The sequence below is a fragment of the Mus musculus genome, chromosome 5 (assembly GCF_000001635.26).
Source record: "Mus musculus strain C57BL/6J chromosome 5, GRCm38.p6 C57BL/6J".
Taxonomy (NCBI): Eukaryota; Metazoa; Chordata; class Mammalia; order Rodentia; family Muridae; genus Mus; species Mus musculus.
The window spans coordinates 123929508-123952712 of NC_000071.6; the positions used below are offsets into that span (position 1 = coordinate 123929508).

The 23205-nt window shown below is 45.2% G+C and overlaps 1 protein-coding gene across 31 annotated transcripts in view; it reads left to right on the plus strand.

The window, feature by feature from the left end:
- The first annotated feature begins 917 nt into the window (after positions 1-917).
- Ccdc62 (coiled-coil domain containing 62) overlaps positions 918-23205 on the plus strand; it is a 39471-nt gene continuing 17183 nt past the window's right edge. For 3 of the 31 annotated variants that reach the window (XR_001784652.2, XM_006530269.3, XM_006530268.3), the window contains exons 1-8: positions 1111-1353; positions 4565-4757; positions 6882-7048; positions 8643-8744; positions 14627-14798; positions 16847-16948; positions 21692-21819; positions 22294-22360. Coding sequence is in view for 19 of the 31 variants with exons in the window: in XM_006530269.3 (XP_006530332.1) it covers positions 1192-1353; positions 4565-4757; positions 6882-7048; positions 8643-8744; positions 14627-14798; positions 16847-16948; positions 21692-21819; positions 22294-22311 (1044 nt within the window). In the remaining 12 variants the exon portion in view is untranslated. Of the gene's footprint in view, positions 1354-4564; positions 4758-6881; positions 7049-8642; positions 8745-14626; positions 14799-16846; positions 16949-18006; positions 18253-21691; positions 21820-22244; positions 22361-23205 lie in introns of those variants that run through there. The other 28 variants (XR_001784655.2, XM_006530273.3, XM_006530274.3 and 25 more) reach the window with 19 other exon arrangements.

Consider the following 23205-nt stretch of genomic DNA (forward strand, 5'->3'; position numbering starts at 1 on the left):
GTAGCCCTTGCTGTCCTGGAACTCACTCTGTAGATACCAGGCTGGCCTTGAACTCAGAAATCCGCCTGCCTCTGCTTTCTGAGTGCCGGGATTAAAGGTGTGCGCCACTCATTTGCTACATTTTTATTAGGTCTGTAGCATGTGGTAAAGAGTTTGCATCCTGATGGTGACAGAGATTCGATCCCTAGCACACATATAATTTTAAGTTCATTTATTTTGGTGTGAGTGTGTGTTGGTGTGCAGAGATAAAACAACTTTGAATTCTCTCCTTCCACTGTGGAATCCTAGGATAATTCTCAGGTGGTCAGGCCTGGGTGGAAATAGCTCTTAGGGTCCAGGGTTATTCTGCTTGCCCCCACCCCCTTCTGACTCCCTAACAACCATAAAACGAAAGGCCGAAATCCTAGAGCCTGGGAAGAGGATGGCTGGATAGCCCTTCTGGCATAAGTGGTGGACCTGCCTCAAAGGTGATGATGGAAGGCCTCTGGAGGGAGACTCTGGAAGTTGCACTGATGCGGGAATGCACAAACATGGAAATAATGAGACCCAGAATTCCCGTAGGTCTCCGTCGTTTCTCCGCGGGATCCAGCAGTATTATGGTAAATGTGGCTGGAGAGATGGCTCAGTGGTTAAGAGCACTCACTGCTCTTCTGAAGGTCCTGAGTTCAATTCCCAGCAACCACGTGGTGGCTCACAACCATCCGTAATGAGATCTGACGCCCTCTTCTGGGGCGTCTGGAGACAGCTACAGTGTACTTACATATAGTAAATATATTATATATATTAATGATATAATTACTAAAATATCTTTTTAAAAAATAATAACATGTCACGGTTCTCATCACTACTAAGAGCAGATCGATGATCGATTGACTGGCAGACCCTCTGTCTCCAATGATCTTGGTTCAGACCAGTGCTGAGAGCCCGGCCCGGTTCTTCAGACTAAACATCCACAGGGAGGGACCCAGGATCACTGGGACCTAGAAACGGCTTTTAATTCACTTCGTCTTTCCCGCTGCGACGCTCTGGGAACCTTAGAGGGGCCGAAGGCTTCCGGCGTGGGAATGAATATAGGTTCACGTTCTTGATCCGCGAGCGAGCACAGGCGCAAGTCTCGCGAGAGCATCACTCCTGCGCAACGTCCGAGTGCGGCCCGCCGGCTGGCCCGGCGGTTTGAGTGCGCATGCGCGCATGCGTAGCTCTGAGGGCGCGCCGTCCTGGGCTGTGGCTTTGCCCCCGCCGCTGCGGCCGTGCGCCTATGGCGTCTCGGAGGTGACCCGCTGCTGGCACCAACTCTCTCTGGGGGCGGGGGAGTCATCCATGAACCCTTCGGCGACCTTATACCGGCGCCAGGTGAGCGCCGCCGCCCCGGGACAGGGCGCCGAGAGGCCGGCCCTAGCTGGGACCCAGCGACGAGGCACGAGCACCGGAGCGCTGCTGTTGAACGTTGGCAGGGACATTGCCCTCCCTCGCTTATTTAACAGTAGCCTAGCGAGTGGACCGACTTCTTCCTTCCCATTGACAGTCTCGAAAGTGAATTTGCCCAAGGATTGCACTTAACGTATCAGTGTAGGGTGACACGAACACTTTTTGTATGATGGGTTTATTACCTGGTTACCTCCACTGAGCCCCGTCCCCCCCTCCCCCCGCTGCCACCCCTAATAGACTGGAATCCAGGTACTGTGACTTGGAATTCCAAGTTCTTTTGTGTGTGTATTTAGGTACTAGTAACTGAAAGTCATTATAAGTCTTTTTCAAAGTACTGTCCGAAATCATATACATGACTGCCCTATGAACTTGTCGTGCCCTCCACGCCCTGGGTAGACCATGCTGGCATCGCTCTGAACTCCCCCTGCCTCCTGAGTTCTGAGAATATCCGTGTGAGCCGTCATATCCCAACGTTAAATATCTTTAACTTGGGGGCTACGCTTAGCTTGGTGGTAGAGTTGTCTTGCACGCATGGGGCGAGTTCAGTCCCCACCTTTCCTACACAAAAACAGAACATAATTCTGTACCGTATGGTTTGGTTTGGTTTTTGGTTTTTCAAGACAGGGTTTCTCTGTATAGCCCTGGCTGTCCTGGAACTCACTCTGTAGACCAGGCTGGCCTCGAACTCAGAAATCCGACACCTGCCTCTGCCTCCCAAGTGCTGGGATTAAAGGCATGTGCCACCACGCCCGGCTGGCATCTGAGTTCTGTGAGTTCAAGGCCAGTTTGCAAAACTGACAGGGCTGCATAGCAAGGCCCTGTCTAACTGTAACTAATAATAATAATGATAGCTAATGCTGAGTGATTACTATACTCCAGGCACTTATGACGACTATAGGTCTGTAATTCCAGCTATTGTGGAGTCTGGAAATTTCAAGGACTCAGAGTGAGCCCCTGGGCAAGGCAATTTAGTGAGACTAAGTCTCAAAAGGTTATTTCCATAAAAGGCTGTGGAGGTTAGAGAGATGGTTTGATGGTTGGTTAAGAGAACCGTTTGCTCTTCCAAAAGACCTAGGTTTGATTCCCAGGGCCCCCCTATTGTTACTCATTAATGTCAGCAGTTCTGATAGCAACTTCCAACCTCCACAGGCACTGAGCCTGCAAGATACACAGATGAACACGCAGTAAAGCACTCATACACAGAAGTAACAATAATTAACAAATGCTGTAGATATTGCTCAGTGATAGGGCATTTGTCTAAGAGTACTGCCGTTACCCTTTTACGGGTAAAGACTGAGAGTGGGAGATGCCAGGTAACCTCATTAAGGTTATATAACCATGATGTGGCCAACTCCAGATTCAGGTTGATAGGACGTGACATACATTGGACTTTAAAACGGTTAGTCACAACCAGATGCTGGTGGTACACGTCTTTAATCCCAGCCCTTGGGAGACAAAGGCAGGCGGATGTCTTGAGTTCAAGGCCAGCCTGGTCAACAGAACAAGTTCTAGAGCAGCCAGGGCTCTACAGAGAAGTTCTTTCAAAAACACAACAACAACATAGTGATAATAATAACCAAGAAAGATTATAGGTAATTTTTGTCTTGTAAGCACCACCATGCCTGGCCTATTGTTTAAATTATGTGTGTGTATGTGTGTGTGGGTGTGTGTGTGTGGGGGGTGTATATGACATGTAATGTAGACGTAGCACATGCGTACATGCAGAAGTCTGAGCACAGCTTTGGGAAGCTGGTAACTTCTTTCCCTCCAACTGTTACCTGGGTTCCGGGCATTGACTCGTATTGCCAGGCTGTAAGGCAAGCACTTTTATATACTGAACCCTCCCACCCTTTCTTAAGATTTATTTTTTTCTTTTATATATGTGTGTGTGTGTTTTGCCTGTACGTTTGTCTGTACCCCATGTGTGTGCCTGGTGCTCAAGGAGGCCAAAAGAGCATCAGATCCCCTGGAACTAGAGTTTTGAGCTGCTATGTGGGGACTAAGAATCAAACCTATGTCCTCTGGATCCCCTTTGCCCTGTTTTTAATTATATATGTTGTGTATGACAAGCAACAATATTAAATTTCCAGGCTGGAGAGATGACTCAGAGGTTAAGAGTGCTGCTCTTCCAGAGGTCCTGAGTTCAATTCCCAGCAACCACATGGTGGCTCAGAACCATCTGTAATGAGATCTAGTGCCCTCTTCTGGCCTGCAGGCATACATGCAAGCAGAACTCTGTATACATAATTAATAAATAAATCTTGAAAAAAAATACTAAATTGCCCTTGATAGATTGAATGTATTTCAGTAATGTATGTGTTAATATTTAGAGTTTAGTTTGTTTGTTTGTTTATATTTTTTGTTGTTGCTGCTGCCACAGGGTCCAACTGTAATTCTGGCTGGCTCGGAACTTGATGTATAGACTAGACTGACCTTGAACTCATAGAGATCCACCTACCTCCAACCTCTGTAGTGCTGGGACTAAAGAGTTGTACCACCACATCTAGCTTAATTTTCTTATAGATTAAAATTCCTATTCTTTGATAAGAATTGACTATAATATTGTTAAAAAAAAACACAATTATTTCATGTTTATCTTTCCTTGGTTTCCCCAAAATTTCTAGGCCAAGGATTGGGAATATAACTCGGAAGTTAGATCCCATGCTCATTAATGCCGGTTTGAGCTCTAGCACCACACACACACACACACACACACACACACACACACACACACAAAGGCAGCAGGAGGTGTGTGCGCAGGAGCGCACTTTTCTGCATGCGCGCATGCGTGTGTGCTGGAGTACACAGAAGGGCAGAGCATTGCTGACCAGAACAGGAACACTGACAGTGACGGGCGGGGAAGGCAGAAGCTGAGTGAGTGGGTTTAGCCAGAGGCTTTGGAAGTCCTCTGACTCTCTAAGGACTGTGTACTGTACGATGGAAGATGAGAGAGGCAGACCGTGCGACAGGCTTGAACTTGCTTTAAACAGAAGTAACTTGATATATTGTCCTTAAAAGAGGGTGAAATTAAATTTTACAGTTCAGAGATGGCCACAGAATAACTGTTTGGAAAGTATATTGTGGCTGATGTGTGGTGTTGGGTTTATCTGCATTCAAAACCACCCTCCATGTTTAGAACATCGGATCAGAAGTTGAGACTTCCACTATTGAGAAGCAGCGGAAGGAACTTCAGCTGCTCATCGGGGAGCTGAAAGACCGCGATAAGGAGCTCAATGACATGGTCGCAGTGCATCAGAGGCAGCTTCTCTCCTGGGAAGAGGACCGGCAGAAAGTGCTGACCCTGGAGGAGCGCTGCAGCAAGCTCGAAGGTCAGAACCGCGTGCCGCTCCTGTGCATAGGCCTGTGTGCTCACACATTCATTAAGGGGGCTCGTAAGGAAGTGCGTAAGGAAGAGGTAAAGAATGCGGCTCCTGATGTCGTGGAGTTCTGTCCTGTTGAAGATGGGAGGACTTTATAAACAGGCGCCCTGATGTACAGACACAGAGGGGCAAAGTACTCAAATGTAGTGGGGTTCTGCCTCCATCCTTGTCCATACACCACAGGCATGCAATGTGTTCAGATGCCAGAAGAGGGCTCTGGACCCAGAGCTAGTGGCTAGTGGGACTCTAACTTGGGTCCTCAGGAAGGGACGCTAATGCTGATAATCACTGAAGCATCTCTCTAGCCTCTTTCCTTTCCTTTCCTTTCCTTTCCTTTCCTTTCCTTTCCTTTCCTTTCCTTTCCTTTCCTTTCCTTTCCTTTCCTTCCCTTCCCTTCCCTTCCCTTTCCTTCCCTCTCCTCTCCTCTTCCTCTTCCTCTTCCTCTTCCTCTTCCTCTTCCTCTCCTCTCCTCTCCCCTCCTCTTTTATCTATCTATCTATCTATCTATCTATCTATCTTTTGTTTTTTGTTTTGTTCTGTTTTCAAGCCAGAGTTTCTCTGTGTAGCCCTGGCTGTCCTGGAACTCACTTTGTAGACCAGGCTGGCCTCAAACTCAGAAATCCACCTGCCTCTGCCTCCCAAGTGCTGGGATTAAAGGCATGCGGCACCACTGCCCAGCTGTCCCCGCCTTCTCCCCCCCCCCTTTTTTCTTTCTTTCTTTCTTTCTTTCTTTCTTTCTTTCTTTCTTTCTTTCTTTTCTTTTCTTTTCTTTTCTTTTCTTTTTTTTCTTTTTTTTTTTTGAGACAAGATTTCTCTGTATAGCACTGGCTGTCCTGGAACTCACTCTGTAGACTGGGCTAGCATTTATTATTTTTATTTTATATGTGTGAATGCTTTGCCTGCATGTATGTGCACCATATATGTGTCTGGTTTTCTCAGAGGCCAGGAGAGGGTGTTGAATCTCCCAGAACTGGAAATACAGAGAACCTTGTGCTGCCATGTGACTATTCAGAACCAGTCTTCGGTCTGCAAAACAAGTGCCCTTCTCCACTGAGCCACCTCTCCAGCCTTTATTGTTATTATGTAGGATGTGTGTGGATATGTGCACGTGGGGGTCAGCACTGATGCCTGAGGGTCCTGGTGACAGAGCTGGAGTTAAAGGCAGCTGGGAGCCACAGAGTGCAGGTACTAGGAATCAAACTGAGTCCTCAATAAGAGCAGAAGAAGCTCTTAGCTACTGGGTCACCTCTTCAGCACTTTGTCTTTTATTTATTTTTAAATTGTGAGATAGAGTATGGTTTTGGACTTCCTTTGTAGTGAAGAATGACCTTGAACCCCTAATCTTACTGTTTTCACTGACCTAGTGCTGGAGTGCTGGGAGATCAGCACTGCTGTGCCTGGATTAGGACTCTGCTGTCCTAGCAGCATCCCCAGTGATACTAGTGCTGCAGGTTTAAGGACCACATTTTGAGCAGCAAAGCCGAAATGCCCCAAGAGACACATACGAGGATATTCAGAGCAGCACGCTTTAACAGCTGCACGGTGGGCACGACCTAGATAGTCCCAGAAGCAGAGCAGACACTGCTGTCAGGTACCAGGTAAACCTGGTAAACACAGGTGACAACTCTGGTGGCTCTCAGGATCTTACAAGTGAGGAGACCAACGCCTGCGTATAATTCCATTTGTATATGGGTCAGATTATACTTTGGGGATGGACGCAGAAGTAGGTAGGAGAACAATAATAGTAAAAAGCAAGGATGTTGGCCTGGAGTGTAGCTCAGTGGTGGGCAGGTTCCTGGCCTACCGTCCTTGCATGGGGAGTGAGTGGGCAGCAAGGAAATGGTTATTCCAAGATCCGGGCAGTGGCTGGAAAGTGGAGAGGAACAAAGATTATGTGTGGGAAGGTGACTTCTGGTTAGTGCCAGTGTTTATTTCTGGAATACACATGGCATTGTGCATTTCACAGTAAAATGTTTTAAGAATGTTCATCAGACCTTTATTTCATAATCCTTGATTTTGAAAGTGCTGCCTAGTCCGTCTCAGTACAGACACAGTGACTGAAATTCCCCTCAGGTGAGCTGCATAAAAGGACTGACATAATCAAGTCACTGATGAAGAAGGTCAAGACCCTGGAGTCCAATCAAGCAGAGTGCCAGACAGCTCTTCAGAAGACGCAGCAGCAGCTCCAGGAGATGGCTCAGAAGGCCACACACTCCACCCTCCTCTCGGAAGACCTTGAGGTTGGCTTTCATTTCTGATGGACTTTATTAGTCTGAATGCTGGGCTTCCAATGTCACCATTAAAAGCAGATGTGTGTGCATGGAGGCATGAAGTGTGTGTGTTCTGTCCATCTTAGTTCTGTGTTCTCCCTGCTTCCTGCACACCTGCAGCACAGTATTGTTCTGTGTGGCATGAAGTTTCTTTCATCCATCCATAAACATAAAGGAGTTTAAGCTTTTTAAAAAGATTTATTTATTTACTTAATGTCTGTGAGTACACCATTGCTCTCTTCACCGGAAGAGGGCATCAGATCCCATTACAGATGGTTGTGAGCCACCATGTGGTTGGTGGGAATTGAACTCAGGACCTTTGGAAGAGCAGTCAGTGCTCTTAACCGCTGAGCCATCTCTCCAGCCCCAACATAAAGGGTTTTGTTGTTTCCTTTAGAAGCACTATCCATTCTAACAATAGGTTATTTCAGAAAACCTTTCTCAAAGTCTGAAATAAGAATCTTCAAGTTTTGGTAGCTTCAAATATGGCTTTCCAGATTCTGGATTCCCCCCCCCTTCCCTTCACTGATCTCATCCCTCCCCTGTTTCTGTCTCCCCTCCCTTTCCCTCTGGCCAGGGCCTTGATGATGAGAGAAAATTGGGTTTTCAGTTCTTCTTCTCTTCTCTTCTCTTCTCTTCTCTTCTCTTCTCTTCTCTTCTCTTCTCTTCTTCCTTCCTTCCTTCCTTCCTTCCTTCCTTTCTTCTTATAGACTATGTAGCCTAGGCTGGTCTCAAAACATTTAATCCTTCCGTCTTAGCCTCCAGGATGCAATAGTTACAGCGTGTGCCATTATGCTCAGCTAAGCTTTATACTTTAGAGCAGTTTTAGGATCACAGCAAAATTAAGACTTCAAAGTCCCCATGCCTGCTGTACCCACACACATGGTGCCCCCACTTGTGAGGCACGGCATCATGGCGGTCTCTTCATTGTAGCTGGTGAGTGCATGTGGACACATCCTCATCACCTCAAGACCAGATTATGTAACGGCTCACCTTTTGTCTTTCACTTTCGATAGGATTTGGGCAAATGTGTATTGGCATATTGAGCCAAACCCAGTGTAAAGATTTTTAGCTTAGATGTTAAAAAAGATGTGCAGCCAGGTGCCTGCGTCTAACATCAGCACCCGGAAGGCAGAGGCAGAGGCAGAGGCAGGCAGGTCTCTGTGAATTAGAAGCCAGCCTGGTCTACAGCGTGAGTTCCAGCACAGCCAGGGCTACACAAGAAACCTTGTCTAGAAATGAGTAGCTTCATTTTTAAGGAAGCTTGTGATGTTTTATTTGTGTATTAATTAAAACAAAATGCTTTTACTTAAAAATGTTTATAAACATAACTTCTATAAATCAGTACAAGTTAGAACAACTGCTAAGTATTGAGAGGAAGCTGGAGCTAACAGAGGAACAGGCATTTACGTTCATTCCTTTTTGATGATTTTTAATTCACCCACATTGTTCCTGGAAAATGTTAAATTAAAAAAAAAAACAGAAGTGAGTGTCAGTTGTGGTTGGTAGTACAATGGAAGTGTTAACAGAGTTAATTACTGTTTTCTGTACTGCTCTCTTGTAGGCTAGAAATGAAAATCTCAGCAGCACGTTAGTGGACCTCTCTGCTCAGGTAGGACAATTGCAAGCTAGAGAGCAGGCTCTCACTACCATGATAAAGCTAAAGGTAATTGAAATGCCATACATCCACCTCAGAGCGCTCTGCAGCTTACAGAGCTCACCCCACACACCATCCTTCCCCAAGTGCTTAGCAGCCCAGAGACAGCTGCCAGGGCTGCTCACCTCACCTTCTGCTCTCACAGATGAAAGGGACAGCCTGACACAGTGCTCCCACACCTTGGGACTTGGTGTCAGTGCATCTTTCCTGGGTGTCTGCAGGAGTTCTCCTGAAAATACTGACCATTGGATGCTTGGCCCAACCAGGAGGAAGCAGGGTAGTGGTAGTGCAAGCCTTTAATGCCAGCATTCTGGAGACAGAGGCAGATGGACCTCTGTGAGTTCGAGGCCAGCCTGGTCTACAGATGGAGCACCAGAATAGCCAGGGCTACACAGAAACTCTGTCTCGAAAAAGAAAAGAGGAAGCTGTCAAACACTGGTAGAGTATGAAGCATGGAGTCCTCAGAAAGAGAGAGTGTGTGCTCCTCTGGTAGCTGCTAAGCAGGGCAATGATGTTGGTGTAGTTGGGACATTTGCAGATGTGTGCCATTGACTTCCTGACGTTAACGTTGGGACGTGATCATGAGCAAGCTTTCTGAAAATTAAAGAGAAACTGTTAAATTTGTAAAATTGGCTTTAGTTAAAATAGTCGCCACTACAGTGCTGGCGGAGCCTGGGTAATGATGAAGATGCTTCCTGCATGTTAGGGCAGTGCGCTCATGAAGATGCACAACTCCCGCAGTCAGAGGTCTGTTTGAGGGAAATAGACTGCGAGCAGCACATGCCTATCAGGACGTAGTCAGACACACGGAGTAAGGAGCTCCTAAGCTCCTTGCTCAAGGCTGACATAAACTGAAGAAATTGTCTCACCTAGCCAGGCATGGTAGCACACGCCTTTAATCCCAGCACTTGGGAGGCACAGGCAGGTGGATTTCTGAGTTCGAGGCCAGCCTGGTCTACAAAGTGAGTTCCAGGACAGCCAGGGCTATACAGATAAACCCTGTCTCGAAAAACCAAAAAAAAAAAAACAAAACAAAACTGTTGCGGCCGCCAGCAGCTCGCAACATGAACGGTTCGACTGAGAAGGCTACTCGAGCTGTAAGAGAGGAATCTAGACGGGGCGAAAGAAGAAACGGAGCTAAGACAAATTCATTCTGATCAAAGCTCAAATTTTATTGTTGGGACACTAGTTATAAAGGAAGGGGGAGGGGACCCGATTCCTGCCGAATAATCTCTGGTCCAGTAGAAAGGTGCACGTGTGTGGCTCCTCAGGTTCCAGCAGTGGGCGTGACAGAACGAATGAGCAGGAAGCTCCACCCCGAGCAAGCAGGTTTCAGGCTGGGGGAGGGGAGACTACATCTCCTCCCTTTTATTAACAAAATTTAAAAAAAAGAAAAAGCTGGCCTGAGGGGGGAAAATTATCTATGCTCAATAGTTCTGCCTGGAATCTAGGGCTAAAGAAAAAACTTGGTTTCCTGGGATTCCTTAACTTTTCTTATGGTAAACTGTATCTGGCTTAAGACTGTCCTTTCTTAGTAAACAACTAACTGAAAGGCCTGGAGCTGCAGGCTCTGACTTTATAATGCTAATTAGTACTTGGTAGGTAACTTTCTAGTTGACCTCCGCATTTTTGGATGATAGGTGGGAAACAGGGAGAAGGAGTTCGACCGGCTCTTGTAGTACAAGGCCATTTGGCTTTTTTATTTGGGTGGGAGGCAGTGAAGGGCTTGCCCTTTCAATAGTACGTCTCCAATCTCTCTCCCCCCTATTAATTAAGTTAAATAAGGCAACGCTTAACTGAGGTGATCAAATGATTTTCTCATCCGTAGATGAGTGGGCTTTTAACCTTGGCTTGGGTGGACATTGACCCGATTCCTCCCGTGGGTACTGGTAAGACCCACACCTGTGGCTCTGGGTACCTTTTGGGGAGGTGAGGCAGAGCCGAAAAATATTTTTCATTTTTAGCCAAAATTTGGTACCAACCTCTTTCAAACCGGGTTTATCTCACAGGAAACTCAGAAATGGTCAAGCTGGACCTTCCCCTGCAGTGCCTCTGCATCAAGCGATGCCCATACTGAATTTGTACAATCACAAACCAGTATGCACAGTTTTGAGTGCTGTGCAGCTCCTAAAGGAGAATTATCAACCTCAGATTTAGCAAAGCCTAAGCAAGAATTATGTCGTTAGTAACACCACGATTTGTGGCTAAAATAGGAGCTGGAAGTCGTTCCTCCTCATCCCTGTTTTTTTCACAGCCTTATTGAGCTAAGGACACCTTGCAGTAACAGTAAGGGTGAAAAGCCAGAGGTCAGCTAAGGGGCTAAGCCTGTTTATCAAAATAAAAACCAATCTTTATTAATATAGAAATATCTACTCTTCTAGCCCTCTTGGTAAACCTAATTTTTAACTCAGACTGAAAGCCACGTGCTGGAAATGTCCTTGGAAAGGAGATAACAGCAGCCACCTGTGTGCTCTAGGGGGGCGGGGATGCACATCCGCTGGTCCGCTTCGAGAATGTTGATTTACCTGCTTGAAAGACAAAATCTCGACAGTGAGAAAGTAGGAAAGCAGAACTTCTTTCTAGGAAGTCTAGGTACTTTATTCAAATGCAAATTGTAAAGCTGAGGCTAGTCTCCGGCCTCCTGTCGGGAGCTGGCTCAGAGAGTAGCTGGAGAACAGCTTTGGGAGCTTTCGCTCTCAGCTGAATTCTAAGCACAAAAGGAATTTTAGTCTTTAGAATGATACTTAACAGAAGAGTCAGAATCTGTGTTCATCTGACGAATTAATCTCTCTGGCAGCCACCGTGCTCCATCTTCATCTCGTGAAAAAACACAAACTGAGCCCCTACCCCAAATTAGAACTGGATCTGGACCCTTTCATTCATTAGTCAGGGGGTCCTTCCATTTTACCAATGCATAAGAATTAGAAGTAACTGGATGCCAGTGGTGATCCGCTGCAGACTGGCCCTTGATATCGGTGTGCAAGAAATTTAGGACAAATAAGGTGAAGGCAAGGTGGGAGGCCTGATGTCTGCGCAAAGGCGGACATATCCCGCCAAATCTGTCGTTCCCTTATGCGGTTGAATTGCAGCTCGGCAAATTGCGTTAGCATTCTCATAAGCCAATTGCATAACGAAGGGACTTCCCGTGTCCGGACTTCCAAGGATTCGACTAGCTGAAATCAATAGCCTGTCCACAAAATCCTGATATGGTTCATCAGAACTCTGCCGAATGCTAGCTAAACTTCTACCAATCTCTCCTTTGACTGGCAACCTTCCCCAAGCACGGTGTGCGGCCGTCGCAATTTGCATGTACACTGCAACGGGAAAATCAATCTGATTTGTCTGTCCCTCATATGGACCCTCTCCTAAAAGCATGTTGCTATCCCAGTCTGAATTACCAGCCTGAGCGTTAGAAGCAGCAGTTTTCTTACTGGCGTCTCGCCATTCAGAATCCCAAAGCAAAAAATCTCCTCCTGACAGGGTAGCCTTAGAAAGAGTCTTCCAATCTAAAGGGGTTAAGTGTGACTCCACAACTGTGTCCAGTAATGCTTGAGTGAATGGGGCTGAAGGGCCATATTGCACAACAGCCGCCTTTAACTCTTTTATCAACTTGAAATCTAAGGTCTGGTAATGTCTGGCCCTAGTATCTTGCTGATCAACTACCTCGACCACAGGAAAGGCTAGCGTATTAGACATATTCTGTCCTTTCCCACGAGCCTGACTCACAACCTTTTCTAGCGGCACCTGGTGAACTACAGAAGAGTTACTCTTCTCCGCTTCTGACATCTTTTTTAGTTCCCGAAGCTCATTAGTCAGCCTCTGAAGCTTAATCTCAAACTCTAACTCGCTTAGTCGTGTGTCCCTATGAGTGGCACCTCCCGAAGTGGGGACTACAGGTGGAGCGGGAGATTCACAAGAGGACCAATTCTCATTAAGGTAATGGGCAGCTCCTCTATCTGAGTGATTTTTGTTAAAAATCAGTTTTTCATCCGAGTTTTCACATTTATCAATTTTTGAGTTAAGAAGATCTTTTTCTGAGGAGGCCCTCTCTGACAGGCACTCCTCCTGAGATACCACAAGCTCCGCCTGGGGGCAACTTAGCCCTGGGGAAGTGGCATCTTTTATTGCATCATTTACGAGCGCCCAGAGGCCTAGGGTAAAATTATCTGCCTGAGTGATTTTTAAGGCCTCACCAACTTTCTCCCAGGTTCCACAATCTAGTGTTTCTTCTTCCTTGAACCATGGGCAGCTATCTATCTTACCTAAAAAAATTTTTTTACTAATTGTACTTCAAGCCTTACTCCTCTGGCCTGAAACAACTCCTGAAAACTATGGGCAACTGCCTGATCCATGACTTTAAACCCTTTTTTCTTCCACCTAAGCAGCTTCCTAAAAAGCTGCGGCTAACCTGCCTGTTTCCGTTTCTAGTTCCGATTAACACGCTGCTGACCCAAGCAGAACCAGCGTTGGGTTAGCACTGATTCAAGCTTAATTCGTATCCTACCGCATCCTCAGCAACACTTTACAAAACTGAAATTTTAAGCTAGCGCTAGCATGTGTACCTGTCCGTTGCTCCGATGTCCGATACGAAGATCCTTTCCAGTGGAGCTCCACAGCAGCGTTCCTCTTAGCATCTCTCTGCCATTCTTCAGGTCCCTGTTCAGGCGCCAAAATGTTGCGGCCGCCAGCAGCTCGCAACATGAACGGTTCGACTGAGAAGGCTACTCGAGCTGTAAGAGAGGAATCTAGACGGGGCGAAAGAAGAAACGGAGCTAAGACAAATTCATTCTGATCAAAGCTCAAATTTTATTGTTGGGACACTAGTTATAAAGGAAGGGGGAGGGGACCCGATTCCCGCCGAATAATCTCGGGTCCAGTAGAAAGGTGCACGTGTGTGGCTCCTCAGGTTCCAGCAGTGGGCGTGACAGAACGAATGAGCAGGAAGCTCCACCCCGAGCAAGCAGGTTTCAGGCTGGGGGAGGGGAGACTACACAAAACAAACAAACAAAAAAAAAAACCAACAACAACAACAAAAAAAAAAAGAATTGGCTTACCTGCTTGTTATTTTTAAACTGATCTAGTCATGAACTTTGTTTGGGTTATTGTTTTGTTTAATAAAACAAATTTCCTTATTTATGATACTGAGGGTTGAACCCAGGGCCTTTTGCATGCTAGGTAAATACTCTACAACTGAGGGACATTTTTAGCCCTTCCACTGGTTTTGATTTTGTTTTATTTTGTTTGCTGGCCTGAAACTTGTAATGTAGTCCAGGCTAGCCTAGGACTCACTGATTCTCTCAGCCTCCAGAATGCTGAGATTCCAGATGTGTGCCATCATTGCCCATTCTTCCAGTGGCGACTAAATAGTTTGCCCCAACCCTCTATCTCCCTCTTAGCCCACTGAATTTGTAAGGTCTTTTGTTTGTTTTTTTGTTTTTTCCCCCCCAAAATTTGCACGTGTGGTGCTGCTGTCGTGATAGGTTGTGCTCAGGAAGGTATACTTGTTAATCATGGTGTGTCGGCAAGTGTCCCTGAGACTAAGGATTGAGCCTGGCACCTCACACGTGCTAGGCTATACAGAGAAATCCTGTCTCAAAAAACCAAAAAAAAAAAAGAATGTCTTTCTATGCCAGGCAGTGGTGGCACATGCCTTTAATCCCAGCACTTGGGAGGCAGAGGCAGGCGGATTTCTGAGTTAGAGGCCAGCCTGGTCTACAGAGTGAGTTCCAGGACAGCCAGGGCCACACAGAGAAACCCTGTCTCCAAAATTAAAAAAAAAAAAAAAAAAAAAAAAAGACTGAGCTCACTGCACAATGCAGTCTAAGCAAGAACGGCCTTACTGATTAGTTGGAATTTAAAACATGGCCTAACTGTTTCTCCTCGGTTTTTAGGACAAAGACATTATTGAGGCCGTCAATCACATTTCAGACTGCTCGGGTAAATTTAAATTGTTAGAGCACGCTTTACGTGATGCCAAGATGGCGGAGACGTGTGTGGTGAGAGAAAAGCAAGATTATAAGCAGAAATTGAAGGCACTTAGGATTGAAGTCAATAAACTGAAAGGTAAGGAAATGACAGTTTAAAATAGTAGTACATTGTCTCTGGCATTCACTGTATCTAAGTTCTCTTAGTCTTATACTTGAGAGAGCTGTATTCCTGACTACAGACCCTAACACTCGATGTCTGTTTCCTTTATAGAGAATTAATGCCATACATTTTGTGATATAAGATAACACAATTGTGGTTAGACTGCATTTTTTAAGAGCAGAGGACTGAACTTGGAACCTTATACTTCAGTTCACTTGCCTGCATCAGGTGGCTGTGTCATGAACAGCAGCAGTGTGAGTGCAGTGGGTGTCAAAGCCCAGGCACTGGAGTTGGTCCACACAGCCGGGCTTCTCCTCAGAGCAGTTGTGCTTCAAGCATGGACAGAATGTGGAGAGGGTTGTTGTCTGTTCTCAAGTTAAACTGTTTGATCTGAGAGGTTGGTTCTGAGGCTGAGCCAGGCATAGTGGTCCAGGTACAGCGCTTACAAGGGAGACAGAGGACCATTAACTCAGACTCATCCTTCACTGCACAGAGACCGCAAAGCCCAGCCTAGGGCCTGCGTGTGGCCCTGTCTGGGCCATACTTCCGAAATCTGACATCTTTATCTTGACCAATTTAATGTAAAGGACACAGCATTTTTACAATCTTGGGCTTACCATGACTTCACCAATGGTCTCAAGTCCTGTCTACATTTATAATGTCAGCTAAAGCCATCATTTTATATGCTTCATGACAGTAGTGGGTCATGAAGTGGGTCAGCATAGCACCAACAGTAGGCTGAACACTGTTCATCAGTGTTTATCGAGTGTCTGCGTGGACCAAGTAAGATGTTCAAGTACAAGTCTGTTGTGTCAATACTTACATATAATGAGTACTTGATTAACCTAGTACTTATTTTTAAAAAAGATATATTTATTTATTTTATGTGTTCTGTCTTCAAACGCACCAGAAGAGGACATTAGATCCAATTACAGGTGGTTGTGAGCCATCATGTGGTTGGTGGGACTTGAACTCAGGACCTCTGGAAGAGCAGTCAGTGCTCACAACTGCTGAGCCACCCTTCCAGCCTTATTTAACACATTTGTAAAGTAGGGTAATGGGAAGTAGAACAGAGAGCAAGGGAGAGAAACTTGTTTAGACCAGATTGATTGAGAAAGTAAATTTGAAGAGTTAGCATTTGAGCTATGACTGGACTGTAGACAGAACTAGCCAGAACCTGACGGAGAACCTTCTCAGCAGAAAACAGGGAGAACAAATGCAGGGGCAGAATGGGGACATCCTGGGTTGGTTTATTTGTTTCCTTCTTGGAAAAAAGGAGCTCTGTTTCCTTAGGAGTTGGGTGCACAGACAATTCAGTCTGGTGCTTTTGATGGGACCTGTGTACCTGGAGTTAGTGACAGGTCCCACAGGTGGACATCCCACGAGACTATACCCATTAAGACACCAGTTCCATATCCATGGGAGCCTCACATACATCTCACTAACCAACTGGACTGGCGGTAAACGAGGGTTTTCACAACCTCCGGAGCAGCCTCTGTCATTGCTGGAAGATTCCGGAAGCTCGGGGAAGCACTTTGCTGTTTCTTCAGGAACTCCAGCTGCAGGTGGAGTGGCTCCATGCACAGAGCTGGGTTCTCTCCGGAGTGAATTCTCAGTTCCAAGAGAGTCGGAAGGTCTTCACCAAGAGTGGGGAACAAAACCCAAAATGTCTCTTCTGTATCCCAGAGGCGGTCAAGGAACAGAGAGAAAAAGGGAGCAGGGAGGGTGGTGTCACTGTGGGCCTTGCTGTTTAGAGTAAGGAACTTGGGTTTCACCTGAGTACAGAAGGGAGGGCTCCTTACCAAGAAATGACACAAGGAGTTTTTATTTTTAAAGATTGCTCTGTGTCCCTTGGGTTATAGCAAGAGAGGCCAGGCCAGAGATGGTGAACAAGCCAGCACGCATTGACTGTAGACCCAGCCGAGTCCTCAGGAGCTGCTGAGGACGTGAGTTTCTCTGTAGTGTCTGCGTTTCCCGGGAGGCTGGTACTTACCTGAGGATTTTTCTCCCTTCTGTCTGTGAAGAGGATCTAAATGAGAAGACAACAGAAAACAATGAACAACGAGAGGAGATAATTCGACTCAAGCAAGAGAAAAGCTGTCTACATGATGAGCTAATTTTTACTGGTAAAAGAATTAGATTGATGTATTTGAATAGTTGCATGTTTGTAACTTCATCTTTTTGTCATAGGCTAAAAGTTTTACACCTCCCTCAAAATAGACTTTTGGTATTTTGCCCTGTCTTTTGAAGAATTGGTAAGGGACTGGGCCTGGGTTCTAATATTTTTATTCTCCTCCAAGTAGCTGTTTTCAACTACATTCTTATCCAGCTTGAATGGGTCATTATCCTTCTCGATAAAAAAACCAAAACATTCCTGCTGGAAAGTTCATTCTAGGGGAGGAGTGTAGCCCAGCTGCTGAAGTGCCCGCCCACACGCCAAGCCTCAGTCCCCAGCAGGAGCAGCTGGACCTGGATATATAATTTGTAATCCCAGAATTTGGGAGGCAGAGGCAGAGGATCAGAAGTAACATCATTTAAAAAGAACCTTATGGATTGATGAGGGGAGAGTATTTATAATTTCACAGATACTACGTGAACAACTAGGAGTTCAAAGGGTCAGGCCATAACCTAATGTGTAGAATACTTATCTAGCACTAGACTTGGGCTCCAGCACTTAAAACTTTAGGAATTCAGCATTCAGTTTTACTAATTAGTTCCCTGTGTCATGTGGTCACTAAGTTGGGAGAGCACTTGTGTATTGTTGTACTGGTGTAACCCAAAGTAAGAAAGCGAGGCATGCGTTTTCCTTATTGAGTGTTGTGCTGTCATCCCAAGCTTTCCCACCACACAGCACCTCCCAGGCACTGCCCCTGCCCCTCCCACTGCAGACTTTAACTCCCTTCTCACTGCACACATTGAGTGTGTTTATCCTCCTTCCTGTCAGGGCTCCCCTAGGCTCTCATGTCAGCCATTGTGTTAAGAAAATCATAGATTTAGAGAGAGAATTTCAAAGAGAAAATTAGATAAACGTTTCTTTGTCCCAGATATTCCTCTCCTCAATCCAATTCATTTTAAGAGGAGAATAAATTCCTACAGAGTAAAGGAAAATAGAGCATTGTCTTTAGAATTTTTAAATACAGTGGAATCCTTCATTTAATCTCCCTTTTAAGGATTGCCAATTTCACCACTAGAGGGCACTGTCTTCATTAGTTCTAGGATTTCTGTCTTAAGTTGTGTCTTGTGTGTAACTAAATGTACAGTGTATTTGCCACTTTACAGTTGAAATCATTCTGGGTCAGCGTGTATGTGAGTCCACTAAAGCCTAGACACTTACAGGCCACAGAGAATCAGGACGAAGCCAGTGATTCGAAGACGTTGATTGATTTTCCTCTAGTGTATTCCAAGATAGATTGCCAAAGGTCAATGTCATGTAAGTCTTCATTAAGATACATGCATGCATACATGCATACACACAACACTGCACGGGAAGTCAGAAGACACAGCCTGGTTTACAGGCTCCAATGTTATCCTGAACTGAGACTTACAGATGTGGACCATCACACCCAGCCCATCCTTGATTCATAGATGTGAAAGTCTCCTTGGCTCATAAAATGAGACTTGCTAAATAAAACTATAATCCATTTTGGAATTAACTTTTTTTTAATTTAAGATTTATTTATTTATTATATGTGAGTACACTGTAGCTGTCTTCAGACACCAGAAGAGGGTGTCAGATCTCATTACAGATGGTTGTGAACCACCGTGTGGTTGCTGGGATGTGAACTCACGACCTTCGGAAGAGCAGTTGGTGCTCTTAACCACTGAGCCATCTCTCCAGCCCTGGAATTAACTTTTAAAAACATTTCCTCAACCAATTATCTTTTTGCTGAAGACAATTCTTCAAAAACAGGTTTTTTGGTTTGGTTTGGTTTTTGTTGTTGTTGTTTATTTTTTGTTTTTGTTTTGTTGAGACAGGGTTTTTCTGTGTAGCCTTGGTTGTCCTAGAATTCACTTTGTAGACCAAGCTGGCCTCAAACTCACAGAGCTCCTCCTTCCTGCCTCTGCCTCCTGAGTGCTGGGATTGAAGGTGTGTACTACCACTGACTGGCCAGTTTTTGTAAGTTTTAATTATAAAAGTGAGTCAAGGGGGCTAGGATGTAGCTCAGTTGGTAGAGTGTTTGCCTGTTGCACCTTGGGTTTATTCCTCAGCATCATAAAAACCAAGGTGTAGCTGGTGTGGTAGCCTACCAGACAGCTATGTGGACCTATATGAATTTGGGGCCAGTCTAGTCAAGTTAATGAGTTCCAGGAAGCCAGAGATGCATAATGAGGCCCAGTCTCAAAAATCAAACAACAACAAAACAATGGGAAAACAAGCTGTGTGTGTGGTGGTATAGGTAGACACCTGTAATCCCAGAAGGATCAAGATGGCAAGGTCAGCCTCGGGTAATGTAGTGAGTTTGAGGCCAGCCTAGATTATGTGAGACCCTATAGTAAAAAGAGAAGGAAAAAAAGTGAGGGCCAGGGATGCAGCTCAGTGGTAAAGCCCTAGCCTAGCCCAGAGCTCAAGGGTCTGGGACAGAAAAATAAACATAGGGTTAAGTAAACGAGTAAGAATTGAAGGTGTGTATGGAGCTCTGTGGCTGAGCACAAGCTAGCCTAGACACCCTAGACCCTGGATTCAGTGCTCAGTGAATCAAGAGTGAGTGGAGTAACACAGTTGGGAAAGGCTTACGGTGTGGCAGTGCTGTCATGTTCTAGTGAAGAACTGGGCCAGAAACTTGACACGCTTTATTCAAAATTGCAAGTTCTAAAGTTTTACTTTCAAGTTTAAAAATTTATTTTCTCTTGTTGAAGATAAAGTTCTTCACATAGGCTTAGAGACATATTTCATTTCTTTGTACCATATGGTCATTAGGAGTTTGCAAAGAGGAGATTTTAGTGTGTCTCGGCTGCTGGGAATGGAGCCTCAGGCTACAGTCAGTAAAAGGCAGAGCCTCGGCCAGACTCAGACACCGCAGAGCACCTTCCTCCATGCTGTCGTGTGCTCAGGAAGAGCTGTTAGCACAACTTCACACACACTCTTTGGTTTCTGGAACCACCCTGTAGAAATAGACCCACTCCAACTGATCCCTCATCTACGCAGCCTTGCATGCCACTGTCTGGATTAAGCAAGCATGGCTGTTTATGCTAGAATTGCTTCTGATGCAACAGGAGGTTCTTCTAAAACAGCATTAAGCTGGGCATGGTGGCATTTGCCTGTAATCTCAGCCCTTGAGATGTAGAGGCAGAAGGATCAGGAGCTCAAGGCCTACTTTGGGTACATAAGATGGTCAGGGCCAGCCTGAATTACACAGGAACCTGTTTCAAAAATAAACACAGTGGAGATGCGGAGGTAGCTCAGTGGTTAAGAGTATTTGCTTTGTAATCCAGAGGCCAAATGGATCCCAGCACCCAGCACCAACCCAGGTATCCCTGAAATTACCCAGCTCTCAGGGTAACAGATGGAAGACCCTTGAGGCCTTCTGGGTTCTAGCCTGGCTACACTCATATCCAACCAGACTCAGGGAGAGACTGTTTCACAGACGCAGAGGGAGAGTAGGCTCTAGAGATGGTTCATCCAGGAATCGTCTGCTGCCACACCTGAGCACTGACTTCAGTCCTAGAGAGAACTGATTCTTGCAAGCTGCTCTCTGACTTCCACATGCATAACATTGTGTGTAAATAAATAAATAAGTAAATAAAGGCTGGCAAGATGGGTCAGTGAGTAAAATGTTTGCTGTCAAGGCTGATGAACTGAGTTTAATCCCTAAGACCCACATTGTGGAAGAAGAGAACTAAGTCTCAAATCCCCTGTCCTCCATAAGTACGCCATAGTACATGTGTGCCTGCAGTTTGCTTTAAAAATAAACACAATAAGTCAATAAATTATTTGCTACCTAAAAAAATACAGGTGGATCCCTGGGAAGATCCCCCAGTTGGTTATCCAACACCAAGTGGTCAGCCTTGAAATCACATATGGCCAAGTCACAGTCTATTGACTGAGCAAGTTGTATATGTATATACAAGAAAAAGAGTAGCTGGGATCACAGGTACATATGACCAAACTCAGCTTGTTTAAACTAAATACCTAGGACTGGAGAGATGGCTCAGCTGTTGAGGACACTGCCTGTACTTCCAGAGAATCCAGATTCAATCACCAGCACTCATGGTTGCTGACAGCTCACGTGTCCAAGGGACCTGGTGCTCTCTTCTGAGGGTGGTGTGTGGCACACATACATACATGCAGGCACTCACATACATATAATAGAAACGGTTAAATCTTTAAAAATAAAAATGAGTCCTTGGCCAGGGGTGATGGGATGCCACAATTCCAACATCTAGAGGCTTCAAGAGGAACATAAGTTCAAGTCCAACCTAGTAGAGGGACCCTTCTCAGTGAGTAACGACTATTTCTCAGTACTTGCTCTCAGGCTTTGGTTTTGTTTGTTTGTTGTTATTTTGAGTTAGGATCTCATGTAACCCAGGCTACCCTTGAACTCCTGAGTTTCTTACCTCTAACTCCCAAGTGATAGGATTACAGATGTGTGCCCCTGTGCCTGGCTTGCTTTCAGGTTTATTGTATGCATATTTTCTTATAAGCACATGCATATATTTTAAATCCTTTTGACTTAACAGTAGTTATATTGTGTATTTTCTTGTTTTATGAAGGATCTATTCAGAATCACAGATTAAAGCCTTTACTAGTCATTCTGTAGTTTTAAGTTTAAGGACCACAACAAAAGTGTTAGTTGTTAATTGTTAGAACTTGAGAGATATGTGTTGATATTGCTGATGAAAAATTCCCAATCATTTTTTTCCCTATACAGTTGAGAGGGAAAAGAGGAAAGATGAATTACTTGATATTGCAAAGTCAAAGCAAGATCGTACAAATTCCGAGCTCCAGAATCTGAGACAGGTATGTCCCAGCTGCCTACGCTGTGAGCACAGGGAGAAGGTACGTGAGAATTAGGAAGCCGTCACCCGCGTGTGTGTGTGTGTATTTGTTTTTGAGATACTTTCCCTAAGCATCCTGGATCTTGCTTTGTAGACATGCTGGCCTGGACCTCAGAGATTCTCCTGCCCTACCTCTGCCTCCCCAGAGCTGAGACTAAAGGCATGCACCACTACTGCCCAATACATGTTGATTTTGTTAATGGTGTCTTCTAGATCTTCACTACATCCAACATTTGTCATAGTTAGCATAGTAGATAGTCTTGCCTGTGGGAATTAGTGGTTAGGAGATGAGATGTATGGAAATATCCTGTTGGAACCATAGGAAACAGCAAAGCAAACTGTCTGGTCTATTAGGATTTCAAAGCCAAACTATTGATTCAGTTTGGTTTGGTTTTTATTATATTGATTTGTTGATATCTCTGGCAGATTTATGTAAAACAGCAGAGTGACCTGCAGTTTCTTAATTTCAATATAGAAAGTTCTCAGGAATTAATACAAATACATGGCTTAAAGATGGAGGAACCAAAGGCCCTGGAGTGCAGGTAATCTTAGCCTATGCTATTGGTGTTGATTTCTGCTTCCATGAGGTTAGTTTTACTCTGTACTTACTGCTGCTGCTTGTACAATAGGCTATAAATCTGGGTGCACTAATACTTAGGGTAATTCTAGCCCTATGGGGGATATGATGTAAGAATTTTTAGATGTGATCTATAGGTGACACCTAACAAAAATAAAATCATGGACCAGGTTTGTGTGTCTGTGGGTAGAAGGCTCTGAGCTGGAGTAGATGCTACAGAGATGGCCAGGCCTTCATTAAGGCAGCACTTCCAGTGTGTAGATGCTGGGATTAGCATAGGGAGCAAGCTCTATGGGACATGATGCCTGCCTTAAAGAATAATGCAAGGGCTAGCATCAGCGGCTGCAGCAGGAGCTGAGATCTTCTGGTTTGTTTGCCTGTTAATAGGAGGCATCCTTCCCTCACTATGACAAGAACTGTGGAGATGATCGTAAAACTGAAACATTAGCGCAGATAAACTACCACAACTGAAGACCATCTCTTTGCCCTTGCGTGCATGCTTGCTTGCTTGCTTGCTTGCTTGCTTGCTTGCTTGCTTTTTCTTTTCTTTGTTTTTGTTTTTGTTTTTGTTTTTTCGAGACAGGGTTTCTCTGTGTAACCCTGGCTGTCCTGGAATTCACTCAGTCTGCAAACCAGGCTGGCATCCAACTCGCAGGGATCCACCTACTTCTGCCTCCCAAGTGCTAGGATTAAAAATGTGCGCCCACAGCCAGTCAGCCTGCCTCTCTCTCTCTCTCTCTCTCTCTCTCTCTCTCTCCCCCTCTCCCTCTCCCTCCCTCTCTCTCTCTCTTCTTTTTTAATGTTTTTGTG